General features: G+C 49.6%; 1 protein-coding gene across 14 annotated transcripts in view; it reads right to left on the bottom strand.

The window, feature by feature from the left end:
- Positions 1 to 22,506, bottom strand: part of LOC144127783 (proton-coupled zinc antiporter SLC30A1-like) — a 188,738-nt gene that overhangs the window by 110,350 nt on the left and 55,882 nt on the right. For 13 of the 14 annotated variants that reach the window (XR_013313564.1, XR_013313563.1, XM_077660683.1 and 10 more), the window contains 2 exons: positions 3,280 to 3,323; positions 187 to 467 (listed from right to left, as the gene is read on the bottom strand). Coding sequence is in view for 12 of the 14 variants with exons in the window: in XM_077660683.1 (XP_077516809.1) it covers positions 187 to 467; positions 3,280 to 3,323 (325 nt within the window). In the remaining 2 variants the exon portion in view is untranslated. The remainder of the gene's footprint in view (positions 1 to 186; positions 468 to 3,279; positions 3,324 to 22,506) is intronic. The other variant, XM_077660691.1, reaches the window with a different exon arrangement.

Consider the following 22,506-nt stretch of genomic DNA (forward strand, 5'->3'; position numbering starts at 1 on the left):
AGGATGGCACGAAAATAACAAGGACCAAAGAAGCACACGAACACAACAGGACAGGTCCTTGTTATTTTCGCGCCGTCCTGACATGTTCAAAAAGCTATGCACCAACTAGCCCGAACCAAAGTACTTCTTCTGCATGCAAGGTTTTACACAGCGCTTTGGGCAGTGCAGGCCTTAACGGGAGCTCACCTGCTGCCCCTCAAGCTGGACAAACTCAGGCTGGATGGTGGTGGAGTGGATGCCCTCGTTGTGGAAGAACTCCTTGACCCGCTCAGCAATCTGCATGTAGTCCTGCAGGTTCTTGCAGCGGATGTGCGCCGAGGCAATGATGCGCTCACCCGCCAACTGCCACACGTGGAACTCATGCACTGCGAGCACGCCCTCCACCTCCTGCAGCAGCTTGCGCTGCAGCGAGTCAATCTGGATGTGGGTGGGCACCGTCTGGAGCAGGATCAGCGCTGAGTCCACCACTGCACCAAGAAGAAGGTGTGGATCATCAGCAGACCCACGCTTCCCAGCTGCGAGTTCACTGGATGGCTGACACATATGCTGTCCAGGTGAGGTCCCAAAGTGGCGCTTGGTCACCACAGAATTCAGTGACTTCCAGTGCCCATGCCAATGCCCCACACACTTACGGGCGGTTGTTGATGCAGTTCCACCTTTTCTAATCACCATTTTTGCATGGCATCAATGCAGCTTCAGTGAGTACAACAAAGCTTCAATGCATTTTTACATCTTCATGTGATAGCTTTGTGTGTTAGAATACACGATTTTGAAAATGCCTGTTGAGCCATTCAACATTTTTTGTGTGCTAGAAAAATTAGAAATATTTGCTTTGAAATTATTTGAAGAAAATTACTATTAGCTTCAAATTCACTTCGAACTAATTGAATTGAATTGGCTGTTGGGAAAGAAAATGATGCAGTATCTGTCTCACATAACGGCGGACACCTGAACAGCGCCGTAAGGGATGGGATAAAAAAGGGACCGATAGAAGAAAGCAAGAAAGAGGTGCTGTAGTGGAGCGCTCCGGAATAATTTCGACCACCTGGGCATCTTTAAAGTGCACTGACATCGCACAGCACACGGGCACCTTTGCGTTTCGCCTCCATCGAAATACAGCTGTACTCCGAATCAGTAGTCGAGCACCCTAACTACTGAGCCACCGCGGCGGGTCGCTTCGAACCAAAAAACCACTATTTGTACATGCCTAGCTCAGCTACTGATCCGGGGTACCCGGGCCAGCGGCCGCGTTTGGATGGAGGCGAAAGGCAAAAACACCCATGTGCTGTGCGATGTCAGTGCACGTCAAAGATCCCCAGGTGACCGAAATTATTTTTCCTCCAGTACGGCACCACTTTCTTCCTTTCTTCTGTTAGTCCCTCCTATATTCCTTCCCTTACTGCCTGGTTCAGGTCTCCCCTCAGGATGCGAGACAGATACTACGCCATTTCCTTTCCCCCCAAAAAATCAATTTTCATTTTCATTACATGCCAAGCATTAGCCCATCAACACTATTTTTGTCATACCCTTAACTCTTTTGCTACCGTGCCACAGGCCATCGGTCATATATGACTGACGTTTTTAACCTGCCGCTAAAAATTCAAGTCTGCGCTCCTGGACAAGCTGCGCACTCTAGTTTGCTTCTATAACGCCAACTGTTTCGTTTCAGTTCTTTTTTTTTTTCATTTTCTAATGCAAGGACGTGATGTGAAAAATGAAGCTGGTTGGACTTAGTTCTCCAATCAGCAATAGTGGCCTCCATTTCATTGTGCGCTCCTCAAAGGCGAAAAGCTAAAACGTTTGTCTGTAAAGTTCCGAGACCAAGTCCATTAAAAAAAATGCGTTTAACACTGAAATCATTTGTGCAGCGCCCCTCCGAAGTAGTCTCCCTTCCAGTCTATACACAGCTTCCAACGCTTCTTGAGGTCTTGGATACAGTTGGAAAACGCTTCTTTTGGCAGGGTCGTCAGCTCCTTTGTCGTGGCGTCTTGAATAGCCTCCACGCTCCCCATCCAGCGACCTTTTAGGGCTCTCTTCACATGGGGAAACAGGAAAATATCGCATGGGGAGAGGTCAAGCGAGTATAGCGGATGGGAAGTACAGTAATGATGTGCTTGGCGAGAAATTTTGTCACGCTGACAGCAGTCACATTCGCAACAGGTGATACAGGTGTGGCAGCTGCAGCGAGGCAAAATTTTCGGCTGTTCCACACGATGTCGTGATGTGACTGTTTGTGAAGTGCGGGATTTCGCTGCACGGCGATGTTAGAACGACGAGCTGTGGAACCGCAGCAGCAATCACGACGGCAGCGCTAGTGAGGACTATGGTGCAAGTGTGGACGAGCAGTCCAGTGACTAATACATTTTCGTTTTGGTATGTGCCCATAAGCGCGACCACGCGCGGCAGCCGATAGCAGCTGGTGATAAGCGGAGGCCGCAGGATAGTGCTATCGCGTTCAATTATTAAAAGGCCAAGCGTAAACAAAGACCACGTTTTTTTTTTTTTTTTTCAGAAATGTGATGTGGGGGGGAGGACTTACATTCGAGTCGACTTACAGGCTTGTAAATACGGTATCTGTTTTTATGTGTTGAAGAGATAACGGCAGCTTACTGAATTCTGTCGAATCTCACTCAGTCGCACCCCTGTGAAACTGATCAGCAGTGTTGCTGGGAATCCCATGTGAGCAACGAATTTCCTGGTGTCAGCTTCACAACCCCTGGACAAGGAGTGGGGCATGACATCAGCAACCCGACCTGGCCTGCAAGTAACACGGATGGCGAATGCTGCTGCAGTGGCTGGCCATGCAACCATGAATTCTCTCACGCAGCAATCATGTCAATTGGATGGACCATACTCCACCTCCTAAGTTGTGTGCAGCAGCCCAGTGAAGACTGTGCTGGTCTGAGCCAATCAGAATGTATGCGATGCAAAACGTGTTCCTCTGCACCTCTCACACCCCGACTGGTCTCCATCTCTGGGAAAAAGAGCCCCAGCTGTCCAGCTGCTGCGAGACTTAGCAGGCACCATGTTTACAAAAGGCAGTGCACCAGGAGCACACACTCTGCCAGCATGATCCCCTGAATGAAACGCTCGCTGTACTTTCAAAACACCATGCTGAACCACCTTTTCAATTATACTGCAGTAGCTGTTTGAAAAATAGTCACAACATTGAGGGATTATTTGTTGCGTTTCTTGGCCCTGCAAACAACTTGCGAGGTGACGAATTCCTAGCTCACAGGAAAGTACTTCAGTCTGCCAACAGAAGCAGCCCTCACTTACAGAGCGGTGATGTCGACTTCATGATGAGGCACACCATCACCAGGCTGCATGGGCCAGAGGGGGGAGGAGGAGGAGAAGATGAACATGAGCACACAATGAGATACACAGCTCTGCCACTTTATCTGCAATGTCCCGGCAGTGCTCCACGAACGACCACAGTGGTGAAACGGACAAGGTTATGACTCCACTGATGCTGACACAAGCTCCGCTTCTCATTACCAGATGAGGGGAGTGGTAGTTGTGTCGCATCCGCAACCCAGCTGAGCAGACGACAAAACTAGCAAACCACCTGTGCACATGCTCATAATCTCATCTGCTTTGTCCACTGTGGTCCTTCATAGCACGCTGAATGCCTGTGCTCTCCAATAAGCACTTCAACATTCAAAGGTGCACCAAAGAGGATTCTGAGCTCGTCCTTTTACAGCGGGAACTTGATCTACACGGTCAAAGCATTACTGTCCTGTGCGGCCAATTTCCCTATTAAATTGAATTATACATCCCAGCTCCCACCTTTTTTCTTTTTAACTCACCTCCGAAAGCAGGAGGAGTCAACTAACGTGTGGAGTGCCTTTCAGCGATTTGATTTCACTGTTATTGTGTTTTTTAGGTTTCCGTGAATATATAATTTCCGTTGCAGACAACATAGCCACAAATTAGGCCCATGGAAATAAAAATATGTGTGAACTATTTCGCTTTAAATATCACTCCGCCGATCGCAGAACCGCAAGCTGCCACGGTACGGACTGAAAGGTTTATGGTTTATGGGGGTTTAACGTCCCAAAGCGACTCAGGTTATGAGGGACGCCGTACAGTGAAGGGCTCCGGAAATTTCAACCACCTGGGGTTCTTTAACATGCACTGACATCGCACAGTACACGGGCCTCTAAATTTCGCCTCCATCGAAATTGCAGGGTCGAACCCACATCTTTTGGGTCATCAGCCACAACACTTGAGCCACCGCAGCGGCCACTGGCTGAAAGGCACTGAACACGTTGGCTGACTGCTCCTCTTTTCGAAGGAGAGTTAAAAAAAAGAAACAGGCGGGAGCCGGGACATTTAATTCGATTTAATAGGGAAATTGGCCACACAGGACAATAATTTCAAGTTTCTAAGAATGCTTGGAACATAGAGTTCCTGCAGTAAAAAAACAAGGTGAGAATCCCCTCGAGTGCACCTTTAATAGCTGTCACACAAATAGCTGCCACATTTGCTATATCTCTTATCAGCAGCGCACAAATATTCAGATGTGTTCTAGAGTGGTGGCCCATTCAATAGAACTTTTTTTTGGGCTTGTTGATGCATTTTGAACCTATTTGCCTGCATTGTAAAAAATTCTTCTGCGCACAATGATGGCCAATGTGGGCTCAAGACCCGACCAAAAGGTATCCTTATGATAGTCTGCATTTTTTGCGATAAATAATGTAACATCGAAACTTGCCTGGACTGCCCGGAATTGGCAAAAAACTGCAGTTGTCTGTGCGCAGAATTTTTGTTGAGGCGAGTGGAATAGCCGATTTAAGGGGGTAGGTGGGGATCGGAGCGAAATTTCTTATTTTTTGTAGTAGAGCAATGAAATTTGGCACGGTTATTGGGAAGTGCACTGAATGGCTAATTACAAATTTTCATTGATATATCTTTAGTCTTGACATTAAAAATTTTTTATTTGCATCCAACTTGCAGAAAGCGTGGCATGACAAAAAAACATGGTAGAAGCCCATAGCTGCTTTTATATTTTAGCTGAATGAATAGTTCATGCAGTGACATTCTCCAAATATTTTTATCGCACTTATTATTTTTTACACAGGACATTATATTCATCTTTGAAAAATGCAGCCGTTATCAACATGCCAATTTAGCTAAACAGTAAAAAAAATGATAGTTATCAAAAATATAGGAACGTCACTGCATAGAGAATTTACTAAAAAATACAGTGCAACAAACCTCATGCAAATCCCACAAGGCATAGTTGTTCTATGATTTCTATAAGCAGGACAGTCGGCTCAAAACTCATTTCTGAGAAAACAGGCTGGAAAGTTTTGCAAGCACTGCACATTTATTAGAAAGCATGAGAGCTGTAATATTTTGCATCATTGCTGTCAGGCATCTTATTGCACCTTTGCCTCTTTGTTTGGAGGCCTTCTTCAGGAGTTCTTGGTCCTTTTATTGAGCCCTCTGGACGGCAAGGGCACCATGATGCACACCCAAGGTGGCACACATTGCCGAGTAGGCTTCTTGGCTCCCTGGAATGTACTTCACGACTGCCTCATTTCCTGCCGTCTCTATCACAAAAAGCGAGGCATGCTCATCCTTCGACAGCGCTGAACAAACTTCCGTTCAGTTGCGGACGCTGCGCGAAGGGAGTCGCGAACGCTGCCATGTCTCCGCTTCTGCCGTTGCTGCCAACAACAAAAAAACGCGGCTCGAGGCGCTCCTGAATGGTGCTACGTTCGGGCGACGATTCGTGCGGTGAATCTTCCGCTATCACATTGTAGCTCGTCGACGGTTGGGGATCACTTGCAGGCTGCGTGTCCGTGTCGCACGATGCGCCAGAAACAGCACACCGTCTCTGCCGGCATCGCCTCCAACGCTGCGATCTAGGCTACAGATTTGAGTGGCCGTACGCAAAGGTGCAAAAGACTCCATTGGCGCGTCTTCCGTCGACTGGGTTATCGGCGTCGATGGCACAGGACGACTGTCAGCTTTGCTGCTGGAGTAACGCGGTGCAAGATAGCGCGGCACGTTTCTGTATGTTCAGTCGGGTGCTCCGCTTCTCCCGTTGGCAGCCGTCTTTTTCTCGCCGTAGGAGGCTTGCGCTTCCGTTTTTCGAAGGCGTGCTTCGTCGAAAATTTCTTTTCAAATGAGCAACGATCCATTACTAACCTGGGGGCTTTAAAAAATCCGAATGCTGCGTGTCAAATGAAGACTCTGGCGTGGTTTGCGAAGCAGAAAACAGCAGTTCGCTGTGGTTGCCAGCTTGCCCGCTGCCGCAGCAGCAACCAATGGGAGGCGCCTTTCAGACCAGCAGCCAATCGTAGGCCCACTTTTATCGGAGGGCCCGTATGACCACCCCTGGCATACCCGTGCTTCTTTTGTGTTTGTGCGACTGTTACAAGATGGTGGCAGCTGATAAATTCAGAAACAAAACGGCGGAACTTTGAGCTTTCAAACGATACCAAGATGGGGGCGCTCGGTGGTGGGAAAGACGAAATATGGCTCCGTGAACTGCGGTGATTTTTCACGATTTATAACTTTGCTCGCCCTGGGCACTGACAAATTAAATTTTTTCGGGCACTTTTAGTGCGTTTTCAGCGAAACCATTTTGATACAGCATAGATTAGGCGTTGCAGGTACCGAAACGAGTGTTTTCCAAAAATCGTTTTTTTTCCCGTGATTTTCGCAATCTGATCCCCGCCCCTAAGAGGCTGTACCCTCTGGAAAACTGCAAGGCAACAAAGGTCCCTGCTCGTTGGAGATGGGATAGCTCTCGCAGTACTCCAGATGGCACATCCTGTCAAACCTGCTCCTCCTCTCGTCTCGACGAAAATTCTGTGCACAGACAACTGCAGTTATTCGCCGATTCCAAAGTTTCAATGATAAATTACCACGCAGTGGTAGCCCAGTGGTTTGAGCCCTCGCCTCGCATGCAGGAGGTGCGGGGTTCTATTCCCAGTGCCGTCAGGTACCCACTGGTGTGACAATGGGTACAAGCTTTCCCCTGGCCTGGTGCTCGGCTTATCTGGAATGAAAACTTCTTGGAAAATGCGTCTTTGACCCCACCTTGAGAAGAAAAATACCTTCGGCCATGGCGCTCTTTGGCGCAAGATGCCCTTGCGCCATGAAAAATCACAATCATCAAATTATTTATAAATAATCATAATCATCAAATTATTTATAAATAATCACAGACTATTATAAGCTACCTTATGGTTGGTGGTTGAGCCCAAATAAGGTGATGATGATGAATTTTTGTGGTGCAATGGCATCTATGACCAAAGAGCGCCATGCCACAGGGTTTTTCTTTTTCTCAAGGTGGGGTCAAAGACCCTTCTCCCAAGCGTTTCACCCCAAGATAGGTCGAGCACCACACCAGGGGAAAGCTTGTACCCATTGTATCACCAGGCGACACAGGGGATCAAACCCCGCAACTCACGCATGTGAGGCAGATGCTCAAACCACTGGGCCACCGCTGCGGTTTTGAGCCAAAATAGGCTAGTAGTTGGTGCAGGAGAATTTTTTACAACCCGGACAGACAAATACGGAACATGCTGTATATGTGCGACCTGTCCATCCACCTCCCTGCACATGGCTGAGGTGTCACTGCTAAATAAGTCCCCTAACTTAGCTTCAGTTTTACATTGCCGAGTATCCCTTAGTTTCTTTGGCTGCGTTCTTTCACTATTAGCTAATATGCGTCGTGGGATACCACAAGCAACTGCCCGTGGAAACATTTCTGAATCGAAAACTAAAAGACGTAGAAAAGGAAAGCTCAAAACAATGCATAAGTAGTATATACACATAATGAACCCACCCCCGACTTTTGTCCATGAAACATTTTTTTTGTGTGCTTAACCATAAGCTTTTTGTCCGCGCAGACCTTGGCAACGTGCCAAGCCGATAACGTCATGGGGTGTTTGTTTATCTGTCTGTCACTTTTCCACAAGCTTTATCACCATCCTTCCCTTCATGATGAATTCTTTCAGCCACCACCAGTTATCTTTCCACGTCGCGATCATCCTTACAAAGTTAAACGCATTAACTGCCAGTCATTCCATTATGCCTATTCTTTTTTACCACGCACAATAACCGAATGGAACGCTTTGCCATCAGAAATTGCCACTGAATCTGATCTAAATAAATTCCAACATCTTATGCACTCATGTTTCAACAACTAAAAAGGTATTTTTTGAGCGTTCTTTTCTTCCGCCTTGTCTTCTTTTTATTTTATATTTTTTTTGGTACTTCAGCGCACCTTTTCCAGTGTTGTATTTTTCTTTTTCTAGCGGTGCTGTTATTTATGCTCAAATTTTGCTGTTATGTGCATTGTTGCGACCCTTTCTGTGAATGCCTATTTATGATTAATATTTTGTGATTTCTATTTTATTTTAGTGCAATATTTTTAACCTTATAACAATGCTTTGTACTTACTCCCCCCCCCCCATGTAATACCCTCAAATGAGGGCCTTTGGGGGTATTTTGAATAAATAAATAAATAAATAAATAAGAGCTCCTGTGGAAAGGGGCAAGAGCATCATCACGATGTGGCAGTGGGTTGCTACCAGGCTGCGCAGCTAAATGCCTAGAATTCAGCATCGGAGAGAAGCACAGCAGTTAAACCAGAAAACATCCTCTACACTGATGAAATGCTATGAAAGAAGCAGGGCCTTCAGACCCCCCCAAGCAATCTGGCGAGCTTGAGGCCCAATAATTCTTTCACAAATAGCACACCCGTACCGTGGCCAACTGATTGCACCTGCACCACAATCTACATCAGCCTTCCTTGAAGGCAACTAATTGTGTGCCCACACTGGCCTTGCCAAGAAGGCAGGCCAAGCGAGGCTCTCAAGTACCTGATGGCTGCTGTCCCAGTAAACCCGCTGCTATTAGTATTCACAGCAGCCCTAGCTCGCCAAACCTTTTGGACAGCTAACACAATGAACCTTCAGGGCAGGCTTTTCATGCAAAACAGAACTCTGCGAGCTCACTACTGATCTTCACTTAAATTTAGATTCCTCTTTCCAAACCGATATCATCTACTTAGATTTTGCCAAAGCCTTCGACCGCATCCCCCACCAACGCCTGATGTCCAAACTCTCCTGTCTGTCACTCGACCATCTTACTTTAGCCTGGATCCACTGCTTCTTAACTAACCGCCAACAGTTCACAGTCATTGCCGGTCATACATCCGAAACTACGAGAGTAATCTCCGGAGACCCCAAGGATCGGTGCTTGCTCTGTTACTGTTTTTAAGATTTATCAATGACCTACCTTCTGGTATCTCATCAACCACTCGTCTTTTCGCTGAAGATTGTGTCATCTATCGCTGCATCAGCAATAGCAGTGATCAGACAATATTACAGGATGATCTCAGCAGAATCTAAAAGTGGTGCTCCGACTGTCTAATGCAGCTCAATGTTTCAAAATGCAAATTCATGCACACTTCACGCAAATGCTCCAATCTATATTTTCCATACACCTATTTTCCATAAACTAGTTCATACAGGTACCTCGGCATTGAGATAACGACCAGTCTATCATGGGCAGATCACATAACGAAATTATGTGCTAGTGCTTCCAGGACACTTGGATTCATCAGATCACTTGCCCCGTCTCCCCCAGCCATCAGAGAACTAGCATATGTAACATATATTCGCAGCAAACTAGAATACGGCTCAACAATATGGAACCCTCACCAGGCGAGATTTTTGTCGAGGAGCGAAGTGACGCAGAGGGCAGACATTGCACTGGTACAGTACTGAAAACATGTGGGTTCTGCCCAGACAAACTTGTGAGTGGATGCACACAACAGGACTGCGTACCTTTACGTTGTGTTCAGAGTGACCAAATCTAATGTACAGTTCTGCTTAGGGCACAGTTGCATGATATCCTCAACGCATTTGATGCCCGCTTCCCATGCTGTAGCATATCACAAAGGTCCTGCTTGTGTACGTGTGCAGCTGAAGGGTCTCTCATAAAGCAGCCAGGAACTGCACCACATACTGCAAGCAAAATTCACTGATGCTCCTAACACATGGTTTATGGCGATAAGTCAATAAGGAAACAGCGTAGCACTTGACGAGCAGACTTGCAGCTGCTGACAAACTGGTGCCTAAGTTGTAATGGTTTGAACCACATGGATGCACCCATGGTCACAACTGTTGCTTATCGTTTCGACATCACTTGGCTTCTCTGCAGAACGGTGGCTCTGCAGTTATGGCTAGCTGAAGCAAGCTTTCATTTTCGTTCATAAGCCATAGCTGCCATTTCTACATTGCTGGCGGAGTGGTGTCGCTGTACAGCTGCGATCTGGACCCATCTTGCTTTGTTGTCATAAATGGTGCACTTGCAACGACTAGTGCTTCTCAGTAAGTGGCATCACTTCCGAGTCCCCACTGTGTCTCCATCGGGTCAAAGCTCCAAGTGTTGACCCTCACCAGCGATGCCACCCGAGAAGGATTCTTCATAGAAGTTTTGCAGCAGGGAGGCGCTGAGGAAACTGTCACCTACTGCAGTTTAAAGGCATGGAGACTGCAGCTGAGACTTCTCCAGCGTTGCCCAACAGTGACATTGTTGCTTCTATCACTGGAGAAATGAGGGACAGCCCGGACCCTACTGTTTGGAAGAACTATGTGCACGCTAGACAAGTTTCGTATGCTCAGCCAAATAGAGGGCCTAATAAAGGACCCAGTTTAAATGCCTACGAGGCTGCGCAGTATACTAGGTGCGAGGCCACCTCAGCGGTAGACTTTTGCGGTTGCATGTGAATAAAAGCTTTCACATGTGCATTCCTTCACAGAATGCCGCAGGTATCATCCTAAACCAGGTCAGTTGATTTATTTAGGCTGCTTTAGTGCGCTAGCATTAGATGCCTAGCTAGCCAAACCCCATCCTGCATGCGGTTAAAGCCTGAGAATAGCAGGCTGCCCAAAACCCCGTGGGCAGGTTGCTTCCAGCGCCAGCTGCATTAATGCGGAAAGAAGGAAATCATGCCCCACTAATTCCTCCCAAAATGAAAGAGGCTACACAATAGCTAAAGTCACACCAGTTATACCCATGTGCTCAGACTGCAGCAGACAGTGGAAAACCACATTATGCGTGGGATGTAGAGTGCCAAGAAAGGTGCTATTGCGCTACTGCACCTTTGTTGCGTAGTTTAACTTAGTACAGTGTTTACTCACATAATTTGCCCACTTTTCTTCTTTAAATTAAGGCTTCAAGAAGGGGGTGCGCAAATTACACTAAAATTTTCTGAACGTGTCCCCATCTCGCATCTCTTGCTGTTAAAAAAAAAAAAAAGTTGAATCCAAATATAACACGTATACCCTTTCCTGCACCGCCCCACATTATGTAGTTCCCTGCAGGATAGCATGACAGCACATGTACAGCTCAAAGCAATAAAAGCACAACGATGCAATCGCAAAGCCAGCAGTGGGAGGCAAAGGAGATAATGGGAGCAATAAAACTATGCCCTCAAGTGCTGCTCGGCTGACTGGTGGCAAACCAAACAGCTTCAGATTCAGGTGCACATGCAACTGATCGCCCAGGAAAGCGACCACCAGTGCAAGCGAGCCTAGTAACCGGTATGTAGTTAGTGCTCTCGCCACTCGCACCTTTTGCAACTGCACACGACGATGTGGCCGTGCTGATCTTCCCAAGCCTGCCTTGCACGCACCCACGTACATGATAGTGGTCTGGCGCAGCAGAGCGCAAAATACCGTATTTACTCGCATATAACCCGCACCAAAAATTGAAGAAATGTGTTTAAAAAGTGGGGGTGCGGGTAATACGCGAATATTCCTGCACTCTGTTGCAGTGCATATTAATATTGCACCATCCTTTTGACCACTGAAGGCCAGTATGGACTGGATGAAGACCATGTGGAAGCGGAGACCACGGAGCACATCGTTTTGCGGTGCAGAACACTTCGCCCGGACATTGCCGAAGACGCGGCGATAGATTAGAGGGTGCCCTGGGATTTGCAGGGGAGGACGGACAGGTGGGTGAGAGAAGGGTAATGGTGACAAAGAGTAGGTTGGAAGATTGGTGGAAAAGGGCTAGGGACGAGTGAGTCTATAAAAGTGGGACAAATTACAGTTCACAATACGAACAAAATTAAGGGGGAAAAAAAGGGGGGGGGGGGGGGGGGATCCTAGGCTAGGGGGCGCAAGCCACCACCCGTTACAAAGGGCTAAGCCACTATCATCCATCCAGCCAACAAGAGGCCAACGCAGGTCATAGCCAGATCCACATCCATAGTCTGTTTAGTCTATAGCGCCACGCCAGCCACGCTTTTCGCACGCTTTGCATACGCTTTGTTCAGACGTTGATGGGCCTTGAGTAAGGTGCCGTTTCTTGTACGCCCAGTTTGCACAGTTGGCCAGCCTTGTTAAGGCATCATGAGTGTGTCTCGGCGGCAATCAATCACGGCGAATGAGAAACTCAGGATCGTCGCCGCTGCTGAACAAATCGGCAACAGAGCTGCTGCGAGAAAGAACGATGTCGACGAATCTTGCATTCGCGACTGGCGGAAGAAAAAAGACTCTCTCGAAGCTGCGAACAAGGACAGGCGAGCGTTTCGCGGCCCGAAGACTGGCGCGTACCCTCACCTCGAGACGCAGCTTGCCAAATTCATTGAGGAGCAGAGGAGTCGTGGCCACGCTGTGTCTACAGAGATGGCGCAGATGCAAGCCCTGAAGCTGTCCCGGGAAATGAATATTCCACGCGAGTTTCATGCGAGCCGCGGATGGCTGCAGCACTTTATGGCCAGGCATGGATTTTCGATGCGGCGGCGAACTACCATGTGCCAGCGGCTTCCCGACGCTTACGAGGAGAAGCTGCTCAACTTTCAACGTTACGTCATCGGACTGAGGAAAGAGTGCAACTATTTGCTATCTCAGCTGGGAAATGCTGACCAAACGCCAGTATATTTCGAGATGCCCATGGACACGACCCTGGAAAAAAAGGGCGCAAAATCTGTTAGTGTGCTGACTGGCGGCAACACCAAGCTGCGCTGCACAGTGATGTGTGCTTTGGCCGACGGCACCAAACTGCGCCCGTATGTAATATTCAAGCGCAAGACTCTACCGAGTACACCACTTCCCCCAGGAATTGTTGTGCGAGTGGAAGATAACTCGTGGATGAACAGTGACCTCGTCATTGACTGGATTCAAGCAATCTGGGAAAAAAGACCAGGTGCCTTGTTGGCACGCCGTTCGATGCTGGTGCTGGTTTCGTTCCGAGGCCACTGCACTGACGCGGTGAAAGCTCGCCTCGCTGACAACGGCACAGACCTTGTCGTAATACCTGGCGGCATGACTTCCATGCTCCAACCACTCGACGTGTGCATCAATAAGCCTTTCAAGGCTCATGTGAAGCGGCTATATGCCCAGTGGATGGCCGACGGCCTTTACGCTCTTACGCCGACGGGACGCGTGCGAAGGCCACATATTGCACTACTGTGCCAGTGGATCATAGATGCATGGATGATGATCCCGGCCGACATGGTACGCAAGAGTTTCAAGAAGTGTGCCATAAGCAACAGCCCAGACGGTTCCGAAGATGTTTACGTCTTTGAGACGGGCGGCGATGAAGCCCCGGACGGCAGCAGTGAGAGCGGCGACGATTGACAATTGAACAACAGCACTGACAACGTTGCGGCAGTCGTTTTCAAATATATTTGTTTTGAAAACTAAAATGGTGACTGTTTACTCAGTTGTAACTTCCTAGCCCTCATTTTTTCAGGTAAGTGTGCGGGTTATACGCGAGGATATTTTTTTTTATTTCATGGGGTTCAAAGTTAGGGGTGCGGGTTATATGCAGGGGCGGGTTATACGCGAGTAAATACGGTATAGAAGGATGGCAGATTGGGTGAGTGGTGTTCCATGGTAACAAGAAAATTCAAACAGCACTAGGCAACAGGATCAGAAAGAGGAGGAGACAAACACGGCGATCAACGTACAACTGATTTATTTGAAGTAAGAAGTCAATTTATACGCACAAAACTGGGCACACATGCACACAGTCATACATCGATGATGAGATAAAAAATCCGAAATGCCAACATACACACGTGATGTAACTGCCTTCCAATCTACCCTTTGTGCAGCGATGTCATTCGTTTCGCAGAAAAAGTTAAAGAAGTTTTGCTAAAGCAACTATTAGATTTCCTGATGATATGGAATGCTTCGGCGACTTCTCTGGTAGTCTTGTCACTGTGAAAAAATAACAATTCTGTGTCGTCAAAGAAAGGAACGCATTTACACACACTGCAATGCTTTGCCAGGTTCGTTTCTTTTTTATGCAATGAATTGGCATGCTCTATGAGTCTGATATTAATGCAACGGCCTGTCTGGCCTATGTAAGTAAGGCCACATGATAAAGGAATTTGGTAAACAATGCACTTCCTGCAACTGGTGAACTTATTGAGATGATTTACCTTGCAGGCAGCATTCCTTTTAAAGCCTTGCTGCTTCCTCTGAACTGCTGCCCCTAACTTACCCAGCTTATTAGGAGCAGAAAAAAATGACTTTAGTGCCATACTTGGCCCCCACCCTCTTAAAACGATGCGACAACGCACGCACATAAGGCATGATGGCAATTTTTTTCCCGTCAACATTTTTATTGGGCTGTCCCGAACATTTCAGCGCTTTTATAATCTTATTTGCACCAGCCACAAGTACGGAATCGGGAAAACCGGCCTCTCTGCATCTCTGGGCTTGAACTGAAAGACCACTATACATTTGATGAATGCAAGATTTTTTGACAGCCAAACCAATACATCCTGTTACAATTCCGAATTTGGCAAGACACGTAGCTTACACGAGGTTTTTCACTCCTGGGAGCGTATCGCCAGCATACATGGTTAGACAAGAAGGTCAATTTCAGATCTAAGAACTGCAGGACGTTCCTCTGAGGGATCTAATGTGTAAACCTCAGTCCAGACATGTGCTTAGAAAAAACATTGAGTAACTCAGGCAAACAATCAGTACCCAAAGACCTAACTAGAATCAGGAAATCGTCCACATATAGAAAAATACGAATATACCTTCCATTCATGTCACTCTCTACTTTCCTGTTAACATACTTAGAAAAATGTTGCTAAGAAGAGGGGCCATTTTGGCACCAATACTGTAGCGAAGAGAAAGTTGAAGCGCGACTGCCTCGTGCCGACGATGACTCTTCTCCTGGCGGACCTGCCTGTTCATCTGTTCTTGTGCTCCTGCTATCACCGCCTGTGCTCGCCGCCGGCCTCTACGTCAAGCAAGCCGTGACATTTGGTGCAGGTGCTGGGTAACGCATCTCATGCAACGCACCCCGCCTCGCAATTCGAGCCCGGTACTAAGTCCTGGCCGTCGGGTTTTCCTGGAGCCCTCGGGAGAAACAGAGGCTCGCGCTAGCCGACGTCAGGAAGGCCAAGCGCCGGAATTCGGATACTTGACCCAGGCATCGAGGACACCTAGGACCAACGCCACCATGCCGTCCCAGTCACAACAGGCCGACCCCGCGATTGCGCCGAGGATCGTCTACGTGCCTGTCACCCCAAGATCTGTCGCCCCGTTAAGTGGAGATGGACTTGATGATGTTGAAGACTGGGTTCAGCAATATGAACGGGTAGCTCGACATAATGGGCGGACACCCGACCAATGTCTGCAGAACCTGTACTTCTCCTTAGATGCCACAGCGAAATACTGGTTCGAGAACCACGAGGCTTCGCTAACATCATGGGAGACGTGCAACAGCGAACTGGTACGCACATTCGCAAACCAGCACCGGCGACAGCATGCTGAAGATCTGCTCCACGCTCGTATCCAGGCTCCCACCGAGAGCGTGAGAAGTTTCGTCGAAGATGTACTGCGTCTGAGTGCCCGCGCTGACCCTCGGGCTACTCAAGAGAAGGTGCGGGCCTAGATGAGGGGTGTCCAGAATGACATCTTTGGAGGCCTCATCCGCAACCCTCCTACCACAGTGGCCGAATTCATCGCTGAAGCTACCAACATCGAGCAAACATTGGCAACAAGAACCAGTCACTTCCAGCGACTGAGCGCCCTTCCTGTCGTCTCAAGTCTTGCTTCGTCTGGCCTGAGCGGTAATGGCCTCGCCGATGTTCATGAAATTATCCGCGCCGTCGTCCGAGAGGAGCTGAAAAGGCTGTTCCCAGCCCCTGAACAGCCTGCATCTGTCTCCATCGCGGCGGCGGCTGTTTGGGATGAACTGCGACACGCGCTGGTGTCCGAAGACCTACCCATTCTAGCTGCAGCCGACCAACCATCTCTGAGCTACGCCGCCGCCGTCCGTCGTCCACCTCCTGTACATCGTCAGTACCAGACCGCTGCCGATTCCGGCTCTCGACGCCACGAGTTCGTGCCCCCGTCTGATGCACGCCTGGAACCGCTGGGCCACAGGAAAACAGACATCTGGATTACTGCAGACCGGAGGCCGCTGTGTTTGCACTGCGGTGAGCCTGACCACATGTACCACTACTGTCCGTACCGTGAACTCGGCCTTCGACGTTTCAACCGGGCAGGTCCGCGCCCCCGCCACGGTGAACAGCCCCGCCAGATACAGGACTACCTTCGACGCTCTCCATCACCAGTGTCAGCTCCATCTCGCACCTCCCGGTCGCCGCCGCCTCGCTGATCACCACACCCTTCTCGCGGATCTCGCCGCGAGAGCCTTTCGCCACTTCGGGAAAACTAAGTACGGCGACGCCTGGACGTGGCATTGCGGATGTTGCACGCAGTAAAGAACCTCCGCCTACGATGAAATGTCCCCGCTCGACTGATGGCACCCTTGGAAGCGAAGACTGTTCTGTGGCCTCTAGCAATGTACACGTTTTAATTGACGGTCGCGACGTAACGGCACTTGTCGACACTGGTGCCGATTACTTGGTCTTCAGCGGCAACTTCTCTTGGCGTCTTCACAAGGTTACCACCCATTGGGACGGCCCACCATACGTACCGCGGGAGGTCACCTCGTAATCCCTGTTGGCAAGTGCACTGCCCGCATTGAGATTCACGGTGAGATGTGCCCAGCCACATTCGTGATCTTGGAGAATTGCTCCAAAGATGTTATTCTTGGCATGGACTTTCTCCGTGAGTGTGGCGCTGTAATCGACGTAGGGAGAAACAAGTTGACCCTCCGCGCACGTTCTTCATCGCCAATACCTCCTCGGGCCCTCGCGCTGCGATGAAAGTTGATGCCGACCATGTTCACTTGCCGCCGTTGTCGACAGTTTTTCTTCCTGTCCGAGCTGATACAACCGCATGTGGCGAAGGCGTTCTCGAAGGAATTTTCCAGATGCTACTTACGCGAGGCATTGGTGTAGCGCGGGGGATCGCCAATGTTGAACGTGGGTATGCCAACATTTTAGTTACCAACTTCAGGAACGAGCCGTAGCGCCTGACGAAAGGGGTAGTTATGCCCAACTGGAAGCACTTAGCGACGTTCGCGAAGCTGTTGCACTGCCTGAGGAGGAGGCCCCGCCAGGGTCATGTGACCCTACAACGTTGCCCCTGGACATCGATCCCAAGCTTGAGCCTGCCCACACACGCGAACTGCTCTCTCTTTTGCATCAGTACAAGAGCAAGTGCACGAAATGATTAACGACCACGTCATTCAGCCATCCAACAGTCCTTGGGCCGCCCCTGTAGTACTGGTCGAGAAAAAAGACGGGACCCTTCGATTTTGCGTTGACTACAGGCGACTCAATAAGGTGACCAAGAAGGACGTGTACCCACTGCCTCGCATCAACGACACTCTCGACCGTCTCCGTCATGCCCGCTATTTTTCGTCCATCGACTTGAAGCGTGGATACTGGCAGATTGAAGTGGATGAGCGCGACTGCGAGAAGACCAATTATAACACTGGATGGACTCTATGAGTTTAAGGTCATGCCGCTTAGCCTGTGTACAGCGCCCGCGACATTTCAACGAGTCATGGATACTGTGCCCGCCAGACTGAAGTGGCAGACATGTCTCGTGTATCTGGATGACGTTGTCATCTGCTGCAGCACTTTCACTGACCATCTTGTGCGCCTTGAAGCGGTTCTTCAAGCTCTTCTGACCACCGGACTCACGCTCAGTCCTTCGAAGTGCCGCTTCGCATACAGTGAGCTGAAGTTCCTAGGCCATGTCGTCAACCAAATTGGTGTGAGGACGGATCCAGAGAAAACGGCTGCCGTAGAGTCCTTCCCTCCACTATCCAAAAAGAAGACTGTCCACAGCTTTCTCGGCCTCTGCGCGCACTTCAGACGTTTTGTTCGCAACTTCAGCCAGATCACAGCGCCACTTTACCGCCTTACGAAGGAAAGCGTCGCCTTTGAGTGGACCGAGGAGCAGCAATCAGCATTCCGCCAATTAAAGCACGCCCTTGAAGCGCCTCCCGTACTAGGCCATTTTGATCAAGACGCTGACACTCCACACGGACGCCAGCAACCAAGGACTAGGGGCAGTGCTTGTGCAATTCCAGGACGGCACCGAGCGGGTTATTGCCTACACCAGCCGAGCTCTTTCGAAGGCGGAGGGCAATTACTCGACAACTGAGAAAGAGTGTGTCGCTGTCATCTGGGCGATCGCCAAATTCCGGCCCTATCTGTACAGTCGCCCTTTTCGCGTAGTTACCGACCACCATTCGCTGTGCTGGCTCGCCAATCTCAAGGATCCCATAGGCCGCCTTGCTATGTGGAGCCTGCGGCTACAGGAGTACGACGTCACCATCATCTACAAATCCGGCCGCAAACATTATGATGCTGACTGTCTCGAGCCCCCGTGAATCCGGCGCCAGGGAGCGATAATGACGACGAGGACGGCTTCCTTGGGGCATTGGACACGGCAGATATGGCTACTCAGCAACGCAATGATCTTCAGGTTCGTCAGCTGATGGCACAACTGAAAGGCCACGGAGACGTGGGGCCCCACGTTTTCTTGCGTATTCTGCAGATGTTCCGGATTCTGCACGGCGTATTGTACAAGCAGAACTTCGACAGCAGCCTGAAGTCATGGCTCCTTGTTGTGCCAGAAGACTTGCGCGCCGAGGTGGCCAAAGCTTGTCACGATGATCCAAAAGCTGGTCACCTTGGCTACAGCCGAACACTTGCACGTATTCGAGAAAGTATTATTGGCCGCAACTTCCTAAGTACGTCCGTCACTACGTAAAAACTTGTCGAGAGTACCAAAGGCAGAAGAGACCTTCTATACGACAAGCTGGACTTCTCCAGCCGCTCGACCCACCGCATGCTCCATTCCAGACAATCGGAATGGATTTTCTCGGCCCATTTCCAACGTCGAAGTCGGGTAACAGGTACATTATCATAGCCACCGACTACCTAACCAGATACGCCGAGTCCTGAGCACTTCCGTCAGGGCGGCTGCTGAGGCAGCTCAGTTTTTTATCGAGTGTATTGTGCTCCGTCACAGTGCCCCTGCCATTTTGATCACTGACCGGGGTGCAGCGTTTCTGGCACAGCTCGCACAGGATATCATCCATCTCAGCTGCACCAGCCACCGCCGAACTACGGCGTACCACCCGCAAACCAATGGGCTGACGGAGAGGCTGAACAAGACGATGGCTGACATGATCGCCATGTATGTGGACGTCGCCCATCGCAGTTGGGACGAGGTACTGCCCTACGTTACATCCGCATATAATACTGCTGTCCAGGAGGTGACAGGTATGTCCCCTTTCCAACTGGTGCATGGCAGAGAGGTCACCACGATGCTTGACGCTATGTTGCCACACGAGCCGCCTGTCGACGTAGTCGATAATGCCCGTCTAGTCTGCGCGCGCGCGGAGGAAGCTCGGCAGCTCGCTCAACTCCGGCTCCAGCACCAACAGCATACAGACGCTAGTCGGTACAATCTCCGTCGACGTGACGTCCTTTCTTACCCTGGCGACAAGATCTGGGTGTGGACGCCGGTACGCCGTCGAGGCGTCTTCGAGAAACTCATGAAGCGCTACTTTGGCCCGTATACGGTTCTTCGCCGCGTCGGAGACCTGCACTACGAGGTGCTGGCCGAAGGAATGCGACCGTCATCTCGTCGTTCCCCCCGCCCTGAAATTGTGCACGTTGTCCGGCTTAAGCCGTATTACGTGCGATAATCGCCTACATTTCGGCCAGAAAGATTTCTGGGCCCCTGTGTGGTTTTCTGCCAAGTGTTTTTTGTTCTCGTGTTAGCATCGGAACGATGCTTCTTTATAGGGGGAGGTAGTGTAGCGAAGAGAAAGTTGAAGCGCGATTGCCACGTGCTGACGACGACGCTGCTGCTCCTGGCGGACCTGCCCGTTCCTGTGTTCTTGTGCTCCTGCTATCACCACCTGTGCTCGCCGCCGGCCTCAATGTCAAGCAAGCCGTGACAATATACACTCCCGACTTTTGCTTAAAAACTTTATCTTCCCACGTTACATAGGTGTTCTCTAAATAAAACAATAAAAGTTCCAGGAAAGACCCACTGGAAATACCACAATCATTTTGAAATACGCACACATCGTTTTGCTCTGAGATGCAATTTTGAACACATTGCAGAAGTTGATTATGGGGAAGAGAATAAAATAAATCGACCACGTCTATGCTAAAACCAGAACACGATGCCAGGTTTTCTTGCAAGAGAAACTTTACAACTGCCTCTGAGTTTGGCACAGCAAACGGGTCAGCCACGGATAGTGCTGACAAATGCTTATTAACTTTAAGGTACGACGATACCATTACTTGCCAAATTTTTTCTAAGCACGGGTCTGGACTGAGGTTTACACATGAGATCCCTCAGAGGAACGTTTTGCAGTTCTTAGATCTGAAATTGACCTTCTTGTCTAACCATGTACCGTATCAACGCGTGTAAGGGCCGTACCCGTGTAAGGGCCGCACCCCGTATTCCCAAAGGAAATATTTGAAAAAAAAAAAAAAAAATCCGTGTAAGGGCCGCACCCAAACTTTCCAGGAAATACCAAAGAATAGCCTTCGAAATACATGCGCACAGGAGCTTCAAGGTGCCGCCCATGGATGGCGCCCAAGGCCGCGGGTCATCATCATCATCTTTTCTTCTGCCGCGAGCTTCTGCTACTGTACCGCTATCCGTATCGGCATCGGTATCGCCAGGTCTAACTTTGTTCTGTTCTGGCTGTCAAAGCATGCGTTTTTTTGTGGTTGTGTTAGCGTGGTCGCTCGGCATACTTGTTGCTCTCGTGCGCTGTCGTTCTTCACTTTTTCATGAACTGCCTCCGAGCATTGTCACTGTTGCACGATGGGCAAGCACCTCAACAGCTACACGGCGGGCTTTAAACTGAAAGTAGTGGAGTTCGCTCTCGAACACGGCAAGCGTGCCGCGGGCAGAAAATTTGACGTGGACGAGAAGTGTGTCCGACGGTGGTGCGGACAAAGGGATGCGTTGAAGAATACCAGCTCCAAAAAGCGCGCTTTCCGAGGCAAGCCATGGAAATTTCCTGAGCTAGAAGAAGAGCTGCTATGCTATTCAATGGAAGTGCGGAACAACGGCTACGCGTTGACAACAGACATGCTGCGCGTGAGGGCACAAGCCTTGGCGCATGCTAAAAGCATCAAGGCTAGTGCCGGCTGGGTACGAAGATTTCTGAAGAGGAAGGGCCTATCATTTCGGCGAAGGACCACGCTGTGCCAGCGGCTGCCCCCCGACTACACCGACAAGGTGCTCAGCTTTCAGAAGTATGTCATCGGTCTGCGTCGTGAGCACAACTATATATTTTCGCAGATAGCGAATGCCGACCAGACCCCCGTGTGGTTCGACTGTCCCGAGAGCTGCACAGTTGAACTGAAAGGAAAGAAGAGTGTTTTCGTGCGGACAACCGGCGCGGAGCGCCAACGGTGTACCGCTATGCTGTGCGTCACCGCGGACGGGCGGAAGCTGCCCCCCTACGTCATCCTGAAAAGAAAAACGATTCCTAAAGGCGTTTTCCCCAAGGGAATTGTAGTTCGCGCAAAAGAAAAGGGCTGGATGGACGATGAGCTTGTGCTCGACTGGGTAAAAAGCGTTTGGGAGAAGCGCCCAGGCGCCATGCTGGTCCGACGATCGCTCCTCGTCTTGGACAGCTTCCGCGGTCACTTGACGGGTAGGGTTAAGGAACGCCTGCGCGGTATCCGCACAGACATGACCGTGATACCGGGCGGCCTCACCGACATGCTGCAACCCCTGGATGTAAGCGCCAATCGGCCTTTTAAGGTTGAATTTCGAAGGCAGTATTCGGAATGGATGGCCGATGGCAATCACGACGAGACGCCGACAGGGCGGCTTAAGAGGGCACCGCTCGCGACTGTGCTTGGATGGATTTTGTACGCGTGGAATTCCGTGTCGACCGACATTGTAACCCGGAGTTTCAAAGTGATCGGAATTTCAAACAGTTTAGACGGGACCGAAGACGACTTTCTGTGGGCTGAACATTTACCTGAACACAGCACCAGCTCGGAGTCTGAAGACTCCGTGAGTGATGCCTGAACGGTAAATAAATGCCGCACATTCCAGATTGGTTTGCTTTCACTTGAAAAAA

The sequence above is a fragment of the Amblyomma americanum genome, chromosome 4 (genome assembly GCF_052857255.1).
Source record: "Amblyomma americanum isolate KBUSLIRL-KWMA chromosome 4, ASM5285725v1, whole genome shotgun sequence".
Classification (NCBI taxonomy): Eukaryota; Metazoa; Arthropoda; class Arachnida; order Ixodida; family Ixodidae; genus Amblyomma; species Amblyomma americanum.